The sequence below is a fragment of the Palaemon carinicauda genome, chromosome 8, assembly GCF_036898095.1.
Source record: "Palaemon carinicauda isolate YSFRI2023 chromosome 8, ASM3689809v2, whole genome shotgun sequence".
In the NCBI taxonomy this organism is placed as follows: Eukaryota; Metazoa; Arthropoda; class Malacostraca; order Decapoda; family Palaemonidae; genus Palaemon; species Palaemon carinicauda.
The window spans coordinates 153,211,637-153,229,136 of NC_090732.1; the positions used below are offsets into that span (position 1 = coordinate 153,211,637).

General features: G+C 31.5%; 2 protein-coding genes across 2 annotated transcripts in view; both read right to left on the reverse strand.

Annotated features, from left to right (window-relative positions):
- LOC137645500 (uncharacterized) overlaps positions 1-17,500 on the reverse strand; it is a 202,643-nt gene that overhangs the window by 32,763 nt on the left and 152,380 nt on the right. The gene's annotated exons all lie outside the window — the stretch shown is intronic.
- Positions 5,013-13,169, reverse strand: LOC137644754 (uro-adherence factor A-like). Its single transcript, XM_068377650.1, has 3 exons — positions 13,007-13,169; positions 10,988-11,089; positions 5,013-10,488 (listed from the first exon to the last, which is right to left on the reverse strand). The coding sequence occupies exons 1-3, from the start codon at positions 13,167-13,169 to the stop codon at positions 5,585-5,587; spliced, it is 5,169 nt and encodes a 1,722-aa protein (XP_068233751.1). The 3' UTR covers positions 5,013-5,584.

Below are 17,500 nucleotides of genomic sequence, written 5' to 3' on the forward strand. Positions count from 1 at the left end.
TAAGAGTAGCTTGTATTCAATTCTCGCTTTTACCGGTAGCCAGTGTAATTTAATTAGTGCAGGGGTAATTCTTTCCCTATTGTGTAGTCCTTTTATTAATCTAGCGGCTCTGTTTTGTACTCTCTGAATTTTCTTCAGCTGATAATTTCGTAAGCCATAGAACAGTGAGTTGCAGTAATCAATTCTTGAAAATATGTGGTGATTAATGAGTATGGCCATAGATTTTTCATCTAGGTATTTACTAATAAATGCTATGTTTCTAATATGATAGTTACAATTTCTTACCATGTTATTTATATGTTCGTTCATTGTCAGTCTATCATCCATGATTACTCCAAGATTCCTGACAGATTTCTTTAGGTCAATGATCGATTGACCTATTTCAATTCTTTGGAAGCATTCGATTCTTTTTATATCTTTTTCATTTCCAAAAATAATACATTCACTTTTGTCTTCATTGAGCTTGAGCTTTTTTTGTTAACATCCAAGCCTTAATGTCATTCATTATTTCATGTATCTTTCTTTTAGCTTCATCAACTGATTCTATTGGGAAATAGAATTGTGTATCATCAGCGTATATTTTAAACTTAACTCTGTGAGTTTCAAGTATATTTGCCAGTTCAATCGTGTAAATTTCAAACAGGAGAGGACCTAGTACACTGCCTTGAGGCACCCCTTTGGTTAGTTTTCTTGTCTCAGATTCAACATTTGATATTACTACTTTAACTTTGCGGTTTTCAAGATAACTCACAAACCAGTCGTGTGCTCGTTCTACGATGCCCACAGCTTTAAGGTCTTCCATCAGATATGTATGTTCTACAGTATCAAATGCTGCACTTAGATCAAGCATTACAAAAATGCAACACTTGCCATTTGTTATAATTTCTGTTATGTAATTTTTTATCGCTAACATTGTTGTTTCTGTGGAGTAATTTTCTCTGTATGCAGATTGATCATAAGGTATGGCATTAGATTTGTTCAGATATTTCCAGGTTTGTTCGTGTACAGCAGTTTCAATAATTTTAGAAAAATATGACAGATTTGATATTGGCCTATATGAACTTAAATTGTCTGCATCACCTTTTCCTTTATACACAGGCCTGATACACGCAACTTTTTCACAATCAGGGAAAACTGCCTGTGTTAGACTCATATTTACCATGTTTCGGTAGGTCTCTTGTAGTCTGGTGAAATTTTCTGCATCTTTTACATTGTTAATTGGAAATGGGTCATTTCCGCAGTAGGTTTCTTTTACTTTCTTTATTATTCTCATATAATCACTCTGACTTAACACTTTGAATACCCTTAGCTTATTTACACCTGTTGCTGATGTATTCCTTCGCTCTGTTGTGCTGATGTTGTGAAAACTGGAGCAGATTTTATTTATTTTTTCCTCAAAATAATCAATAAAATCATTTGCTAGGCATTTAGGATCATTAGTTATGTCAGGCAACACTATTTCTGTCTTTAGACCTAATAGTTTCTTTAGGTTCTTATGTATTTTCCGTGGGTCATTTTCATCGCACACTTTTTTATAATAGGCCTTTTTTTTAACTAAGATAAGGTAATTGTAGCGATTTCTACTACTACTACTACTACTACTACTACTACTACTACTACTACTACTACATGTTTATCAATTGAGTCGTTTATTTTGGTTATAACAATTACTACAAAAAATAAATGTAAATGATTGTGAGAGCAAAAATGTAAGCATCTAAAGAATTTTCAATTTTCGTGGTATAGCTGAAATATTTATCTTTTATTTCAGAAGGTATTAAAACACTTTTAAGAGTAATTGTCCCAATTATAATTGGCTTTGAAATTGACCTTAAACTGACTTTCTCTGTTAAAATTAGATATTCCAATAAACATGTTTTCTTATAAACGACTTCCAATTTAAATCTAACACTGATTTGAATACGTACAGTTGGACATAGGAATTCATAGCACACCTCACTCTGAAGAAGTGCACTCTGTCAAACCATTACTGCATTGCAAGTAACTAAACAGATAGTCTATACTCATTTTGTTTCAATGTGGCACATTTGCATTGACTTGCAGCTGTGCTCTTTTAGCTCGAAAAAGTTTCCTGCTATCCGATTGGTTAGAATTATCTTGTCCCACCAATCAGCGTGTAAGAATCTTTTCCGAGCTAAATGGGCATCCCTGCGAGTCGGTGCAAATATGCCTCACTAAAAAGAATTTACTATTGTGAGAGATGGCAAAGGTTGTAGGCGAAGCTATACACGGGAACTCGCCGTGCAGTAACGGTGTAACAGGGTGCACTTCCTCAAAGAGAACTGTGCCAGGAATTCCTGAATCCATCCATACTTCTGTTTCTGGTATTTAAAGTAAGTGGGTGATGTGCCCATGATTACAAAATCACGTTGATCATACAAGAACCAACGTTATTTTCTTGGAATGAAAGTCCGGTTTGACTGATGCATCATCTAAATAGATTATCTTAATAACATAATTACCAACGGATCATAAGTAAATCAAGCAGAGTCTATTAAGCAACAGAAGTATTGAAAAGCCTTCTTCAGATTATTATTTCAGCTCTAGAGATTAATCTGTTTAGGAAAGAAACCTTTTCAAGTGTTTCAATCCACTGGTTCTGTAGAATTTTTCTGTCTTCAACGACCGATTACCTTTTGAATTGATTATAGAGTATTCCTTCTTAAACATTTCTTGTTTTTTCCTTTATAAATGTAACCATTTATTTATTGTTTTAGGACTTTTTTTTTAATGTATCTATTATATGGAGGTAGTTATATTCTCACTTATGAGGCTCTTTTATTAAATAATCCATAAAAACTATATTCTCACCTATGAGGCTTTTTTTATTAAATAATCCATAAAATCTTTACATTCTCACCTATGAAGCTTTTTTATTATATAATCCATAAAAACTTTTTAATCAAAATGCAGTTAAACTCCCTTTTATTATTACTAATCGAACCAAAGAATTATGAGTTTTTCATATGCATTACATATTCTGTTTTACAGTTGGTGAAAGCGATGCTTCTATTCTTGTACTTTTCATCATAAATTTTCATCCTGAATTTCGCTAAAAATTATATTCTTTTCCAATTTTTTGTTCATTCATCTTTATCTTTTGTACAAATGGCATTTATTTTATAAACCTTCGCTTTATAAGTTAACGAGCCTTTTAAGCACATATAAAAATGCTTTCTAATTCAGGAAGCAGTGATTACCGGCTCTCATAATCAAATATAATGCACATTTATACACAGAATATATATATATATATATATATATATATATATATATATATATATATATATATATATATATATATATATATATATGTATATATATGTATATATATATATATATATATATATATATATATATATATATATTATATATATATATATATATATATATATATATATATATATATATATTATATATATACATATATATATATATTATATATATACATATATATATATATATATATATATATATATATATATATATATATATATATATACATATATATATATATATGCATATATTTATACATATATATACATATATATATATGTATATATACATATATATATGTATATATACATGTCTATCTATCTATATATATGTATATATATATATATATATATATATATATATATATATATATATATATATATACACATATATATATGTATATATATATTCACTGTATATATATACATATACACATATATAAATATATATATACATATATACATATAAACATGTATATATATATATATATATATATATATATATATATATATATATATATATATATATATACATATATATATATATATATATATATATATATATATATATATATATATATATATATTTAAAGTCTTAGTCATTTCGTAAAATTCTGATATAAATTTCGGTAGTATTCATTTTGGAACACCGGTTTCATGCATACTTTATTTTGAATGAGACCCTTCTGCTAAGTGTAGTTGATCATAAGCACTCCTTTATTGCAAGTGTCAATCATCTGATCTAATACTCTTAGTTAAAATGGTTACTAATGCTGTCGTAGTTTCTGCATCTACAGCCAAAGACTCTTTACCTTGCTATTTAAGTATCTTTTCGTTATTCATATTATTATTCTTATTATCATCACAAGCTAAGCTACAACCCTAGTTGGAAAACCAAGATGCTATAAACCCAAGGGCTCCAACATGGAAAAGTAGCCCAGTGAGGAAAGAAAATAAAGAAATAGTTAAATAATAGAGCTATCTAAGGCTGTAAAAAAAAAAGAAAAAAGAAAGAAAAAAAGTGATCTTTTGCAATGGATATCCGTATGATAGAAGGCATCTCTCCATAGATCTCTTTAATTACAATTGGGTAGAATAGGGACATTAGAAGATTTTAAAGATTACAGGGCCACCAAAACATACCAAATGTTACCAAATAAGGAACGAATTTGAACAACAAACTTGCTTGGGGAAATCAAGGCCGGGAACTTTTAATTAAATCTTCCTAAATCACCTAGATGTCTCTTTGAATATATTTTACAATAATTACACATTCAAAGCGGTTTTTTCAACGCTTAAATGCTTTGCATGTAAACATTATTTTGCATCAAGAATATATTATAAATACTCCAGTTAAAAAGACCATTTAATGTTTGATTTTTTTTTTCTACCGAAAAGTAATCAATTTTTTAATAACAATGAAAGTACAAAAGTAGACATATAGCGTTCTTTGATTGGTTTCTTCCTCTTTAGTTATCAGGAATCTTAAATCAAAATTCGCATTTGTTCATATCAGTGATTCAAGCAGCTTATTATCTAACGTTAGTTGTAAATTCTCGATTTCAGTGGAGCTACACCAACTGTTTACAGAAACACAATTCTGTGTATTTGCGTATGAACATTCTAATACAGTTAGAATTAACAATTTTAGTATTCGGAAGGATCTTAGACAAAAAAAAAAAAACCAATTTATTGTTTTACATATATTTACAAAAAATCGTTTAAAATAACAAAGGAACGCTAAAATTAAAAATATGACAAGAACACGAGCAGAAATGATATATACACAAATAGATGGTTTAAACTAATAGTAAAAATACATTGAACTTTATAAACTTTAGGAGGTTAGTAATAATCAAAGTCTCCCCATTATTGTAAAAAGTAAGTTTCTCCCTTATACACAAGAGCATAGCTAGGATTTGCATATACAATCTTGCTCCTCGTGACGTACCATAACACAGGACAAAGGCTCTGTAAGATATTTGTTGCTAATTTGTACAAAACAATAAGGTTGAACACTTTTCCCATAATAGGATATTGGCTTAATGCTATTCGTCAGTCAATGATTATTTATTTCCATAACATATATATTACTAAACGTTAAACACTTCCGCTATTCTTAAACTCAAGGAGGTTTTTAGAACGTCTCATTTATACGATTGTGTAGCAAAATCATCTATACATATATAGTACCAGCCAGTCTTATAAGTGTTAGTATTTTTATCTAATATGGAAACATTTATTAAACTTTTGCTGTTCGTTCTGTAAAACTCTTCGAGTTTCCTTTTTTAAGGACTATATTTCATAGGTTTTTTTGTTGTATCTCTAAAAGAATATTTATATTCTTTCTTCCGAGATATCCGCTGTCTGAGCTTTCTTCTTGGACGGTAAACCCTTTCCCCGACTTCAAAATCGGAAGAACTCTCATTATCTGTAGAACTCTCATTATCTGGAGAACTTTCATTATCTGGAGAATTTTCATTAACTGGAGCATTTTCATTATCTGGAGGGCTTTCATTATCTGGAGGGCTTTCATTATCTGGAGGGCTTTCATTATCTGGAGGGCTTTCATTATCTTTATCCTTCTTAATATTGCACGGATCAGGCGGAGAGGGCTCATAATCAATAGGAAATGATGTAGTTTCTTGAGATTTAGATGCAAGTGGACTATATTTCATAGGTTGTTTTGTTGTATCTCTGAAAGAATATTTATATTCTTTCTCCCGAGATATCCGCTGTCTGAGCTTTCTTCTTGGACGGTAAACCCTTTCCCTGCCTTCATAATCCGGAGAACTTTCATTATCTGTAGAACTTTCATAATCTGGAGAACTTTCATAATCTGGAGAACTTTCATTATCAGTAGAACTCTCATTAAAATATTTATATTCTTTCTTCCGAGATATCCGCTGTCTGAGCTTTCTTCTTGGACGGTAAACCTTTTCCCTAACTTCATAATCTGTAGAACTCTCATTATCTGGAGAACTTTCATTATATGAAGAACTTTCATAATCTGGAGAACTCTCATAATCTGTAGAACTCTCATAATCTGTAGAACCCTCATAATCTGGAGAACTTTCATTATCTAGAGGGCTTTCCTCATCTTTATCATTCTTAATATTGCACGGATCAGGCGGAGAGGACTCAGAATCAATAGGAAATGGTGTAGTTTCTTGAGATTTAGATGCAAGTGGAGTATCATCATTTGCATCAGGCAATGGAGAATTGGTTGGACTGTTGCTCTTTGCTATAGTGTTAAAACTTAACCGGAGTGCATCCGATATCAACTGGGGGTCACTGTTGTATCGTTTTCTGGAGGCCAGACACTTATTACTTAGGCATTCATAAGCTTCAGAACTTTTAATTCTGCGGCGACTGGCAGGTGGTCTTTCAAGTTCTACGGATTCGCTATTAAACTTTGTTAATAGTTTTCTGACAGGGCTTTTATGAGGAGTTTCTTCGTTACTTTTAATGGAATTGTTTGAATTAATTTCCATAAAAGTGGAGTGTTCTTTAGAGGATCCAGCAGCTGCACTTTGATTATGACAAGGCCTCTGGCTCATTACATTCTTGGAAAGATTTTCTTTATTGTGGACTGGTGTTTGGAAGTGTTGATTAAAATCGGGTGTTTTCTGGTGAATTTTCTTTCTGCGTGTGCCTGTTTTGTTACCTAACTTTGGAGATTCATTTCTGCATTCACTAGCTACATCACTAGTTGTAGAGCAAGACTCTTGATATTTTTTCTCATTACAGTTTAAAGTCACAAGGTTACTATCAGGTAGTATATTATCGTTCTTCTCTGTAAAGGACTTTTCTGACTGAACATTACTATTCATCACTGTTTTGAGCCTTTCTGAAAGTACAGCAATACTTAAACTATCAGAAGAGGGAATATTATCGTTCTTCTCTGTAAAGGATTTTTCTGACTGAACATTATTATTCATCACTGTTTTGAGCCTTTCTGAAAGTACAGCAATACTTAAACTATCAGAAGAGGGAATATTATCGTTCTTCTCTGTAAAGGATTTTTCTGACTGAACATTACTATTCATCACTGTTGTGAGCCTTTCTGAAAGTACAGCAGTACTTAAACTATCAGAAGAGGGAATATTATCGTTCTTCTCTGTAAAGGATTTTTCTGACTCAACATTACTTTTCATCACTGTTTTGAGCCATTCTGAAAATACTGTTTTGAGTCTTTCTGAAAGTACAGCAGTACTTAAACTATCAGAAGAGGGAATATTATCGTTCTTCTCTGTAAAGGACTTTTCTGACTGAACATTACTATTCATCACTGTTTTGAGCCTTTCTGGAAGTACAGCAGTACTTATACTATCAGAAGAGGGAATATTATCGTTCTTCTCTGTAAAAGATTTTTCTGACTGAACATTATTATTCATCACTGTTTTGAGTCTTTCTGGAAGTACAGCAGTACTTAAACTATAAGAAGAGGGGATATTATCGTTCTTCTCTGTAAAGGACTTTTCTGACTGAACATTACTATTCATCACTGTTTTGAGCCTTTCTGAAAGTACAGCAGTACTTAAACTATCAGAAGAGGGAATATTATCGTTCTTCTCTGTAAAGGACTTTTCTGACTGAACATTACTATTCATCACTGTTTTGAGCCTTTCTGAAAGTACAGCAGTACTTAAACTATCAGAAGAGGGAATATTATCGTTCTTCTCTGTAAAGGACTTTTCTGACTGAACATTACTATTCATCACTGTTTTGAGCCTTTCTGGAAGTACAGCAGTACTTAAACTATCAGAAGAGGGAATATTATCGTTCTTCTCTGTAAAAGACTTATCTGACTGAACATTACTATTCATCACTGTTTTGAGCCTTTCTGAAAGTACAGCAGTACTTAAACTATCAGAAGAGGGAATATTATCGTTCTTCTCTGTAAAGGATTTTTCTGACTGAACATTACTATTCATCACTGTTTTGAGCCTTTCTGAAAGTACAGCAGTACTTAAACTATCAGAAGAGGGAATATTATCGTTCTTCTCTGTAAAGGATTTTTCTGACTGAACATTACTATTCATCACTGTTTTGAGCCTTTCTGAAAGTACAGCAGTGCTTAAACTATCAGAAGAGGGAATATTATCGTTCTTCTCTGTAAAGGACTTTTCTGACTGAACATTACTATTCATCACTGTTTTGAGCCTTTCTGAAAGTACAGCAGTGCTTAAACTATCAGAAGAGGGAATATTATCGTTCTTCTCTGTAAAGGACTTTTCTGACTGAACATTACTATTCATCACTGTTTTGAGCCTTTCTGGAAGTACAGCAGTACTTATACTATCAGAAGAGGGAATATTATCGTTCTTCTCTGTAAAAGATTTTTCTGACTGAACATTACTATTCATCACTGTTTTGAGCCTTTCTGAAAGTACAGCAGTACTTAAACTATCAGAAGAGGGGATATTATCGTTCTTCTCTGTAAAGGACTTTTCTGACTGAACATTACTATTCATCACTGTTTTGAGCCTTTCTGAAAGTACAGCAGTACTTAAACTATCAGAAGAGGGAATATTATCGTTCTTCTCTGTAAAGGACTTTTCTGACTGAACATTACTATTCATCACTGTTTTGAGCCTTTCTGAAAGTACAGCAGTGCTTAAACTATCAGAAGAGGGAATATTATCGTTCTTCTCTGTAAAGGACTTTTCTGACTGAACATTACTATTCATCACTGTTTTGAGCCTTTCTGAAAGTACAGCCGTATTTAAACTATCAGAAGAGGGAATATTATCGTTCTTCTCTGTAAAGGACTTTTCTGACTGAACATTACTATTCATCACTGTTTTGAGCCTTTCTGGAAGTACAGCCGTACTTAAACTATCAGAAGAGGGAATATTATCGTTCTTCTCTGTAAAGGACTTTTCTGACTCAACATTACTTTTCATCACTGTTTTGAGTCTTTCTGAAAGTACAGCAATACTATCGCTGTTGTTCTCTATACTATCGGGTAGCATTTGCTTTTCGTTTTCAGAACTTGGGGGATTTGTTTTACAAATACTTGAAACTACAGGATGGCTCTGATGAGAAGTTACTGTGCGCGTGGAAGCTTGCATAACTTCTTCCACTTCTCCGGGTTCACAGATTTTCGAAATATATCCACTACTACCTGAACCACGAAGATTATGTTGTAAAGGCTGGTATTGTATGAAATTCGTAGGGGTGTACTTAGTAATTCGGAAACAGCTCGCGTTGTCATATAGATTGGCAAAGTGGGCTAAATCACTAGCCAGAGAGTCGGGAAGATTGCATGTTGCATCTCCCATGCTACTAGGATTAATTTGAAAAACTTCATTACCATTAAAACCTGTAGGATTTTGCCGAAAGACCACTACCGTGTAACTTCTCGCCGGACCAAGTTGTGGAAGTATAGTTTCTTCTATACACCGTAATACATTCAATGACTCTTCTGTATGTCCTGTAGTACTAGGACCAGCCGTTCCTTGCTTAATGATATCTAGACTTTGTGCCTCACTCTGAATTAAAAGCGGTCTTTTATCAGTATCGTCTTTAATCATATCACTGTTTGAAAAAGACTCTGATGTAGCGCAGCTACTTGAAGAAGCTGGATCAAATAACATAGTATTGCTACTTTTCATAAGATTATAATTTGATGGATATCCTGTGCTGTCTGAAGTTGCAATGTTGTGATGAGATCCATAAACAGGAGTACTGGAGGAGCCATGAGAGGATTGCGTGGAATTTTTCCTGTTTGAGGTTACTTGCAAATTTGGAGGCATATCAGGAGGAGGTTGGTCCTCAATTCTTGAAATATCCAAAGGAAGTCTTACTTCATTCTGCTTAGGTATGTCTGTAGTTTGCTCCCTATTAAAGCCTGTAGGGTTATAGTATACATTTACTTCACTGTCTATCGGTGTCTGTGGTTTCTCTCCTCCTGACGGAATACACTGAATTAGGTTAGGGTCACAACACTCTTCAGGAACATATAACGGTATATCTAATGCTCCAAAGATGCCAGGATGATGTTGGATGACTTCCTCAGGGTATAGAGGAATAAGATATGGATTCAATAATTCTTTATCCCCTTTTTGGCTTTCCAAAACTACTTTTTCTTCAGCTGGAGACAAAAGTTTCCTTGAAGTTGAAGGTGGTGCAGGTTCTTTGTTTTTTTTATGCTTCAATAAAAACTTTCGAAAAGCTAAGACATCCACTATGTTGTAAATCGAAGAAAAAAAAATACAACGATTAAATTTTTTTATCAAAATAACACAATGTCAGGTTTGAAAAAAATGAAAATAAAGGTGTGATTTTAGTCAAGTGATGACTCATTTGTATTCAACATCAATGTCTTCTAGTGAGTGGTTTATCACTTCTCTATAAATGATGACAATATATGATAAAGATAAACTGTTGTATATATATTTATCTTAAAACTCTAACTTATGCAATTCAGATATTGAAAAAAAAAATCAACACATGATTTATCTCTTTAAAAAATTTACCTCACTTTTGAAAAGGGTATGGAATCATAGGTATTTATTGCTGTACAAACGGGAGTTTAATCGGAAATGATCAACAAAAAATGCTGAGAATTGGCACACTAAAATAATATTAGCATGTATGAAAAAGATTTAACAATGTAGCAAACTAAGAGTTTTACTTTACTTCACTCTTCTCCCTTAAAACTAGACAGAAAAATACATACTCACTTAGAGAAATCTGCAGGCAAGGTACTTTATCAAACCCAGGTTCACAGAACTCAAGAATATCCAGCTGATCTTCACTCAAGTAGTACTGCAATTCAACATTTCCTTTACCGCAAGAAAAATAACCACAATGTCAGGTGATGATGCAATGATAGTCTGTCTTATTACTTTTATGCAAGAATAAACAAGGAACATTTCATGTATTCGATAACAAAATTTTATTGGAATCAACATGATAAATCAAATGCGAGCTTTTAAAGTTTAAAGGTCTATCTTATGTTTATTATTGCATGCGATTTCAGCCAATTCAACAATTCAGTTCCTTTGTATTCTCCGAAATAATGTTCCACTTATTGCCACCATTTCATTATTCTGAGTCAGGTGTTCCCCTTTGGCTAAATACTTTCAGAACCAATTTACCATTCGTTAATAATGGTATTTTACACACTCGAGTTTCTCAAACCAGGACCAAAGAGTGGTTTATATAAAGGACCTTGTTAAAAGAGATACAAAAATTCTGCTTTTAATTTTTTGTTTCTTACCTCTAGGCACACATTTAAAGAGTCATAAAATGACAAAATTAATTCCAAGACACCAGGCTTTTTGTTGAAAATAATACTCCTGGGGGAAATTGCAAACTCGTGCTTTGTAAGCCTATTCAAGCTACTTTCCACCAAACTTTGGGACAAACAACAAAAGTGCTTTATGGTAGATTTTCCAAGAGTTTATTTTCAATTATGCAAAGGCAAGAAAAGAAAAGAGGGTGAATAATGCTTTCCTATGTGAAAGGAACATCAGACCAACCAGCACAAGCAATTTAGTAAAAACCTCTTTCATGGTACAATCCTAAAACAAGTTCTCACTATTTTTTTTTCTTTTTTTTTTTATTGAAAAATACAGATCGATTAGACATTAGGCCTGTTCTGTTAAAAGAGAAAGTTTCTGGTAATAACTAGATGGATCGCATATCCAAGACCATTACCTCTCGAAGGAAGAAAGGGACAGTTTATGGTAGCATAAGAATGGATAAATTTATGGTTTTACGAATTTTGGCCAGAGGACCCAGGACTAGAGGCTGGGAAGCCACTCAGGGCTTTGTGCAACAGGGGGAATACAACACAGTATGAAGGACAAATCGAAGTGCTTAACAGCAAGATTGAAGAACAGAATAGGGAACAGAGATTTAGTGGAATGCTAAGAAGTGAGTTTTAAAAACTGTCCTTATTCATTTGTCTTAGAGAGAGAGAGAGAGAGAGAGAGAGAGAGAGAGAGAGAGAGAGAGAGAGAGAGAGAGAGAGAGAGAGAGAGAGAGAGCTATCGTGGCTGGAAAGAGTAAGGGTCTGTTGTCCAATGAGACTTCAGGCAAGCCCAAAAATATGTTAGGAAGACACATCCTTATCTTATCTATTCAGGGAATAGTTGTCATGCAAATAGAAATATTTACATTGTTACCAACACTCCAGTAATTTCAACATTTGGGATTTTGATTGGCGAAGAGACATGCAAGTATGTTATAGAGGACTAAAATACTTTGCAATTAACGCATTCAATAAAGTTCAGTTGTCAAAATTTAATTGAAACAGAAAGGCGATTATACATATGCACACATTATATATCTATAATTATCTTTATGTATGTATATATAATATATACTATATGCATACACACAATATATATATATATATATATATATATATATATATATATATATATATATATATATATATATATATGTATATATATATATATATATAAGATGTTGTAACAATTAGAAGGAACAGCGAAAAAGAATAAATAAATCAATTCAATCAGCAATTGTAGTTTGAAATTTCTAGATGATGCAGATAAACAAGTCAACTAACAACATATTCTTGCAATACTTGTTGACTAATAATGATTATACCAGGAACTTTAGAAATAAATAAGGCTATCCTCAAGCATGAAAATAAGACGAGAGAAATAAGCAGTTTACAATGCCAGTCTTCAGAAACTCCCTCAACAAATCTAGAAGATTTCTCTTACCCCTTGCATCGTCGTTTTCTTGCCAATGGTATAACTTATGTGCCCTCGCCATTGCCACATGCTGTACTGGTAGTTGGCTCTGAATTCGCATTCCCCAGGTCGGTTTGTTTTCTATGCTAATGGTCGTTCTCGGACGAATAGGTTGTTTACCTTTAGGAGTCATTATGAAATATTTGGTTTTCCTTTCAGTTTGTATTACCTTCAAACTTACTTTGAATTGTAAAATCTTAACTGCTTTAGCTATTTTTTTTATTTGCTATGACAATCAGATACGTAATAGGAGTGTACGCGACCCGTCAAAAAATGACGGCTAAATATTTGGATAGATATGCACCACGCACTTCCCCTTGAACCAGAGTATAACAACTCCCTCTCCCCTTACCAGAGGGACGGGGAGAGCTGAGCGTAACAAGAAAAATATGTATGTATGTAAATTATGTATGTATGTATGCATACATACATATATATATATATATATATATATATATATATATATATATATATATATATATATATATATATATATATATATAGACTGGCACTTACTTTTTATAATATAGGGGAGATTATTCATATTTTTAATGTTTCCTTGTGCTCTCTGTATTGCCCTCACTATGCCTTTCTTTTTGGTTGGTTTCTAAACGCAAATTAGTCTAGAGTGAGTAGAGCCATACGGAAAGGGGAAGACAGAGGATTTAAACATCAAAAGAACGTGGCGGGAGGGGGAGAGGGTAATTCAAGTTCTGCCGTCTTTATTCCCATCCCCATAAACTCCTTTGCTCATAGCCACTAATGCGGCCCTTTTATGGGGTATCATAAACCCATATTCTAAGTCTGGGGTAGGTTTTTCATTCTTTTCGTTTGCTGTGTGGTGACATTAAAAGGAGGAATGATGCAAGCATTGCACAACAGAGGGCAGTTGAATCGGGGTTTGATTACGAGTACAAGCAGTTGTACTGAAGATTTTAATTAATTAATCAATTAATAATAATAATAATAATAATAATGTTTATTCAAGTTAAAAAGCCATATACAGAATTATAAGTGGAGTACATTGTTGTTACACTTAGGACATCAGTAAAAATATAAGAAATGCACTTATGACATCATTAAAAATATAAGAAATCCCCTTATGACATCGGTAGAAATATATGAAATGCACCTATGACATCAGTAATAATATAAGAAATACACTTATGACATCAGTAAAAATATATGAAATTCACTTATGCCATCAGTAAAAATATACGAAATGCACTTATAACATCAGAAAAAAATGTAAGAAATCCCCTTATGACATCAGTAAAAATATATGAAATGCACTTTGGACATCATTAGAAATATAAGAAATGCACTTATGATATCAGTAAAAATATATGAAATGCACTTATGACATCATTAGAAATATAAGAAATGCACTTATGACATCAGTAAAATATATGAAATGCATTTATGACATTAGAAATATAATAAATGCACTAATGACATCAGTAAAAATATATGAAATGCACTTATGCCATCAGTAAAAATATATGAAATGCACTTATGACACCAGTAAATATATATGAAATGCACTTATGACACCAGTAAATATATATGAAATGAACTTATGACATCAGTAAATATATATGAAATGCACTTGTGACATCAGTATAAATATAAGAAATGTACTTATGACATCAGTAAAAATATAAGAAATGCACTTATGACACCAGTAAAAATAATAGAAATGCACTTATGACATCAGTAAAAATATAGTAAATGCACTTGACATCAGTAAAAATATATGAAATGCACTTATGACATCAGTACAAATGTAAGAAATGTACTTATGACATCAGTAAAAATATATGAAATGCACTTATGACACCAGTAAAAATAATAGAAATGCACTTATGACATCAGTAAAAATATATGAAATGCACTTATGACATACAGTACAAATGTAAGAAATGTACTTATGACATCAGTAAAAATATATGAAATGCACTTATGACACCAGTAAAAATAATAGAAATGCACTTATGACATCAGTAAAATATAGTAAATGCACTTATGACACCAGTAAATATATATGAAATGCACTTATGACATCAGTATAAATATAAGAAATGTACTTATGACATCAGTGAAAATATATGAAATGCACTTATGACATCAGTAAAAATATAAGAAATGCACTTATGACATCATTAGAAATATAAGAAATGCACTTATAACATCAGTAAAAATATATGAAATGCACTAATGACATTAGTAAAAATATAAGAAATGCACTTATGGCATCATTAGAAATATAAGAAATGCACTTATGACATCAGTAAAAATATAAGAAATACACTTATGACATCAGTAAAAATATCAGAAATGCACTCATGACATCAGTAAAAATATAAGAAATGCACTTATGACATCAGTAAAAATATCAGAAATGCACTTATGACATCAGTAAAAATATCAGAAATGCACTCATGACCTCAGTAAAAATATAAGAAATACACTTATGACATCAGTAAAAATATAGTAAATGCACTTATGACATCAGTAAAAATATAGTAAATGCACTTATGACATCAGTAAAAATATATGAAATGCACTCATGACATCAGTAAAAATATAATAAATGCACTTATGACATCAGTAAAAATATAGTAAATGCACTTATGACATCAGTAAAAATATAGTAAATGCACTTATGACATCAGTAAAAATATAGTAAATGCACTTATGACATCAGTAAAAATATATGAAATGCACTCATGACATCAGTAAAAATATAATAAATGCACTTATGACATCAGTAAAAATATAGTAAATGCACTTATGACATCAGTAAAAATATAGTAAATGCACTCATGACATCAGTAAAAATATAAGAAATGCACTTATGACATCAGTAAAAATATAGTAAATGCACTTATGACATCAGTAAAAATATAAGAAATACACTTATAACATCAGTAAAAATATAAGAAATACACTTATAACATCAGTAAAAATATAAGAAATACACTTATAACATCAGTAAAAATATAAGAAATACACTTATAACATCAGAAAAAATGTAAGAAATCCCCTTATGACATCAGTAAAAATATATGAAATGCACTTATGACATCATTAGAAATATAAGAAATGCACTTATGACATCAGTAAAAATATATGAAATACACTTATGACATCATTAGAAATATAAGAAATGCACTTATGACATCAGTAAAATATATGAAATGCATTTATGACATTAGAAATATAAGAAATGCACTTATGACATCAGTAAAATATATGAAATGCATTTATGACATTAGAAATATAAGAAATGCACTTATGACATCAGTAAAATATATGAAATGCATTTATGACATTAGAAATATAAGAAATGCACTTATGACATCAGTAAAATATATGAAATGCATTTATGACATTAGAAATATAAGAAATGCACTTATGACATCAGTAAAAATATATGAAATGCACTTATGACATCAGTAAAAATATATGAAATGCACTTATGACATCAGTAAAAATATATGAAATGCACTTATGACATCATTAGAAATATAAGAAATGCACTTATGACATCAGTAAAAATATAAGAAATGCACTTATGACATCAGTAAAAATATAAGAAATACACTTATAACATCAGTAAAAATATAAGAAATGCACTTATAACATCAGTAAAAATATGAGAAATGTAATAGCAACAGTAATTACAGTACATCATTAACAGGTTGAGCACAGAATTATATGGTCAACAACATGTAAAATACACATTGTAAAAGATAATGCCAAACATAGATCTGACAAATACGGTAACGGATAGATGCAGATAATAAAAACAAAATTTAAGAAATGAAAAAATCCAAAATAAGAGTGACAACAGCAAAAGCAAAATAATTTTTTTTTAGCTGTACTGACACAGGGTTACATTAAATATATAGCAATGATACATCTATGCTAACAGTGATAGTAATCTCGCCAGGGTCTAAGATAATACCGGTAATAAAATCTAAATAACTATAGTACTTAAAATAATGTGGATAGTAAACATATTAAAAGTAAAGATAATAAGAAAATAGCGATAACGATGATAATTATGTTAGTAACTTCAATTGCAAAGATAATGATAGCAATCTGTGATAAAAAAAAGTCCAGTTGTAGAGCAGTTGATGTGAAAGCAATGCGTGGAATTTTAAACAGAAAATGGTATAATACAATCTAATAAAATTATCATCACAGTACTGCGCTTATACACTTATCCAAAGATCTATACCATAGAAATGAGAGACCACAGAGAAGTTGCTGTAGTCACTAGAAACCGAGTCACTGATAGCCAGCCAGATCATGGGACAGGAGTCAGGTTTCTTGCAGTGCAATAATGCCACGGAAATCATTGCATAACTCATTAAGAACAGGCAAATTCCGCTTAATCCCGTATATGTTCCAAGACAAAATACTTAATGACTCCATGAATTTCGTCGACCTTTGGAG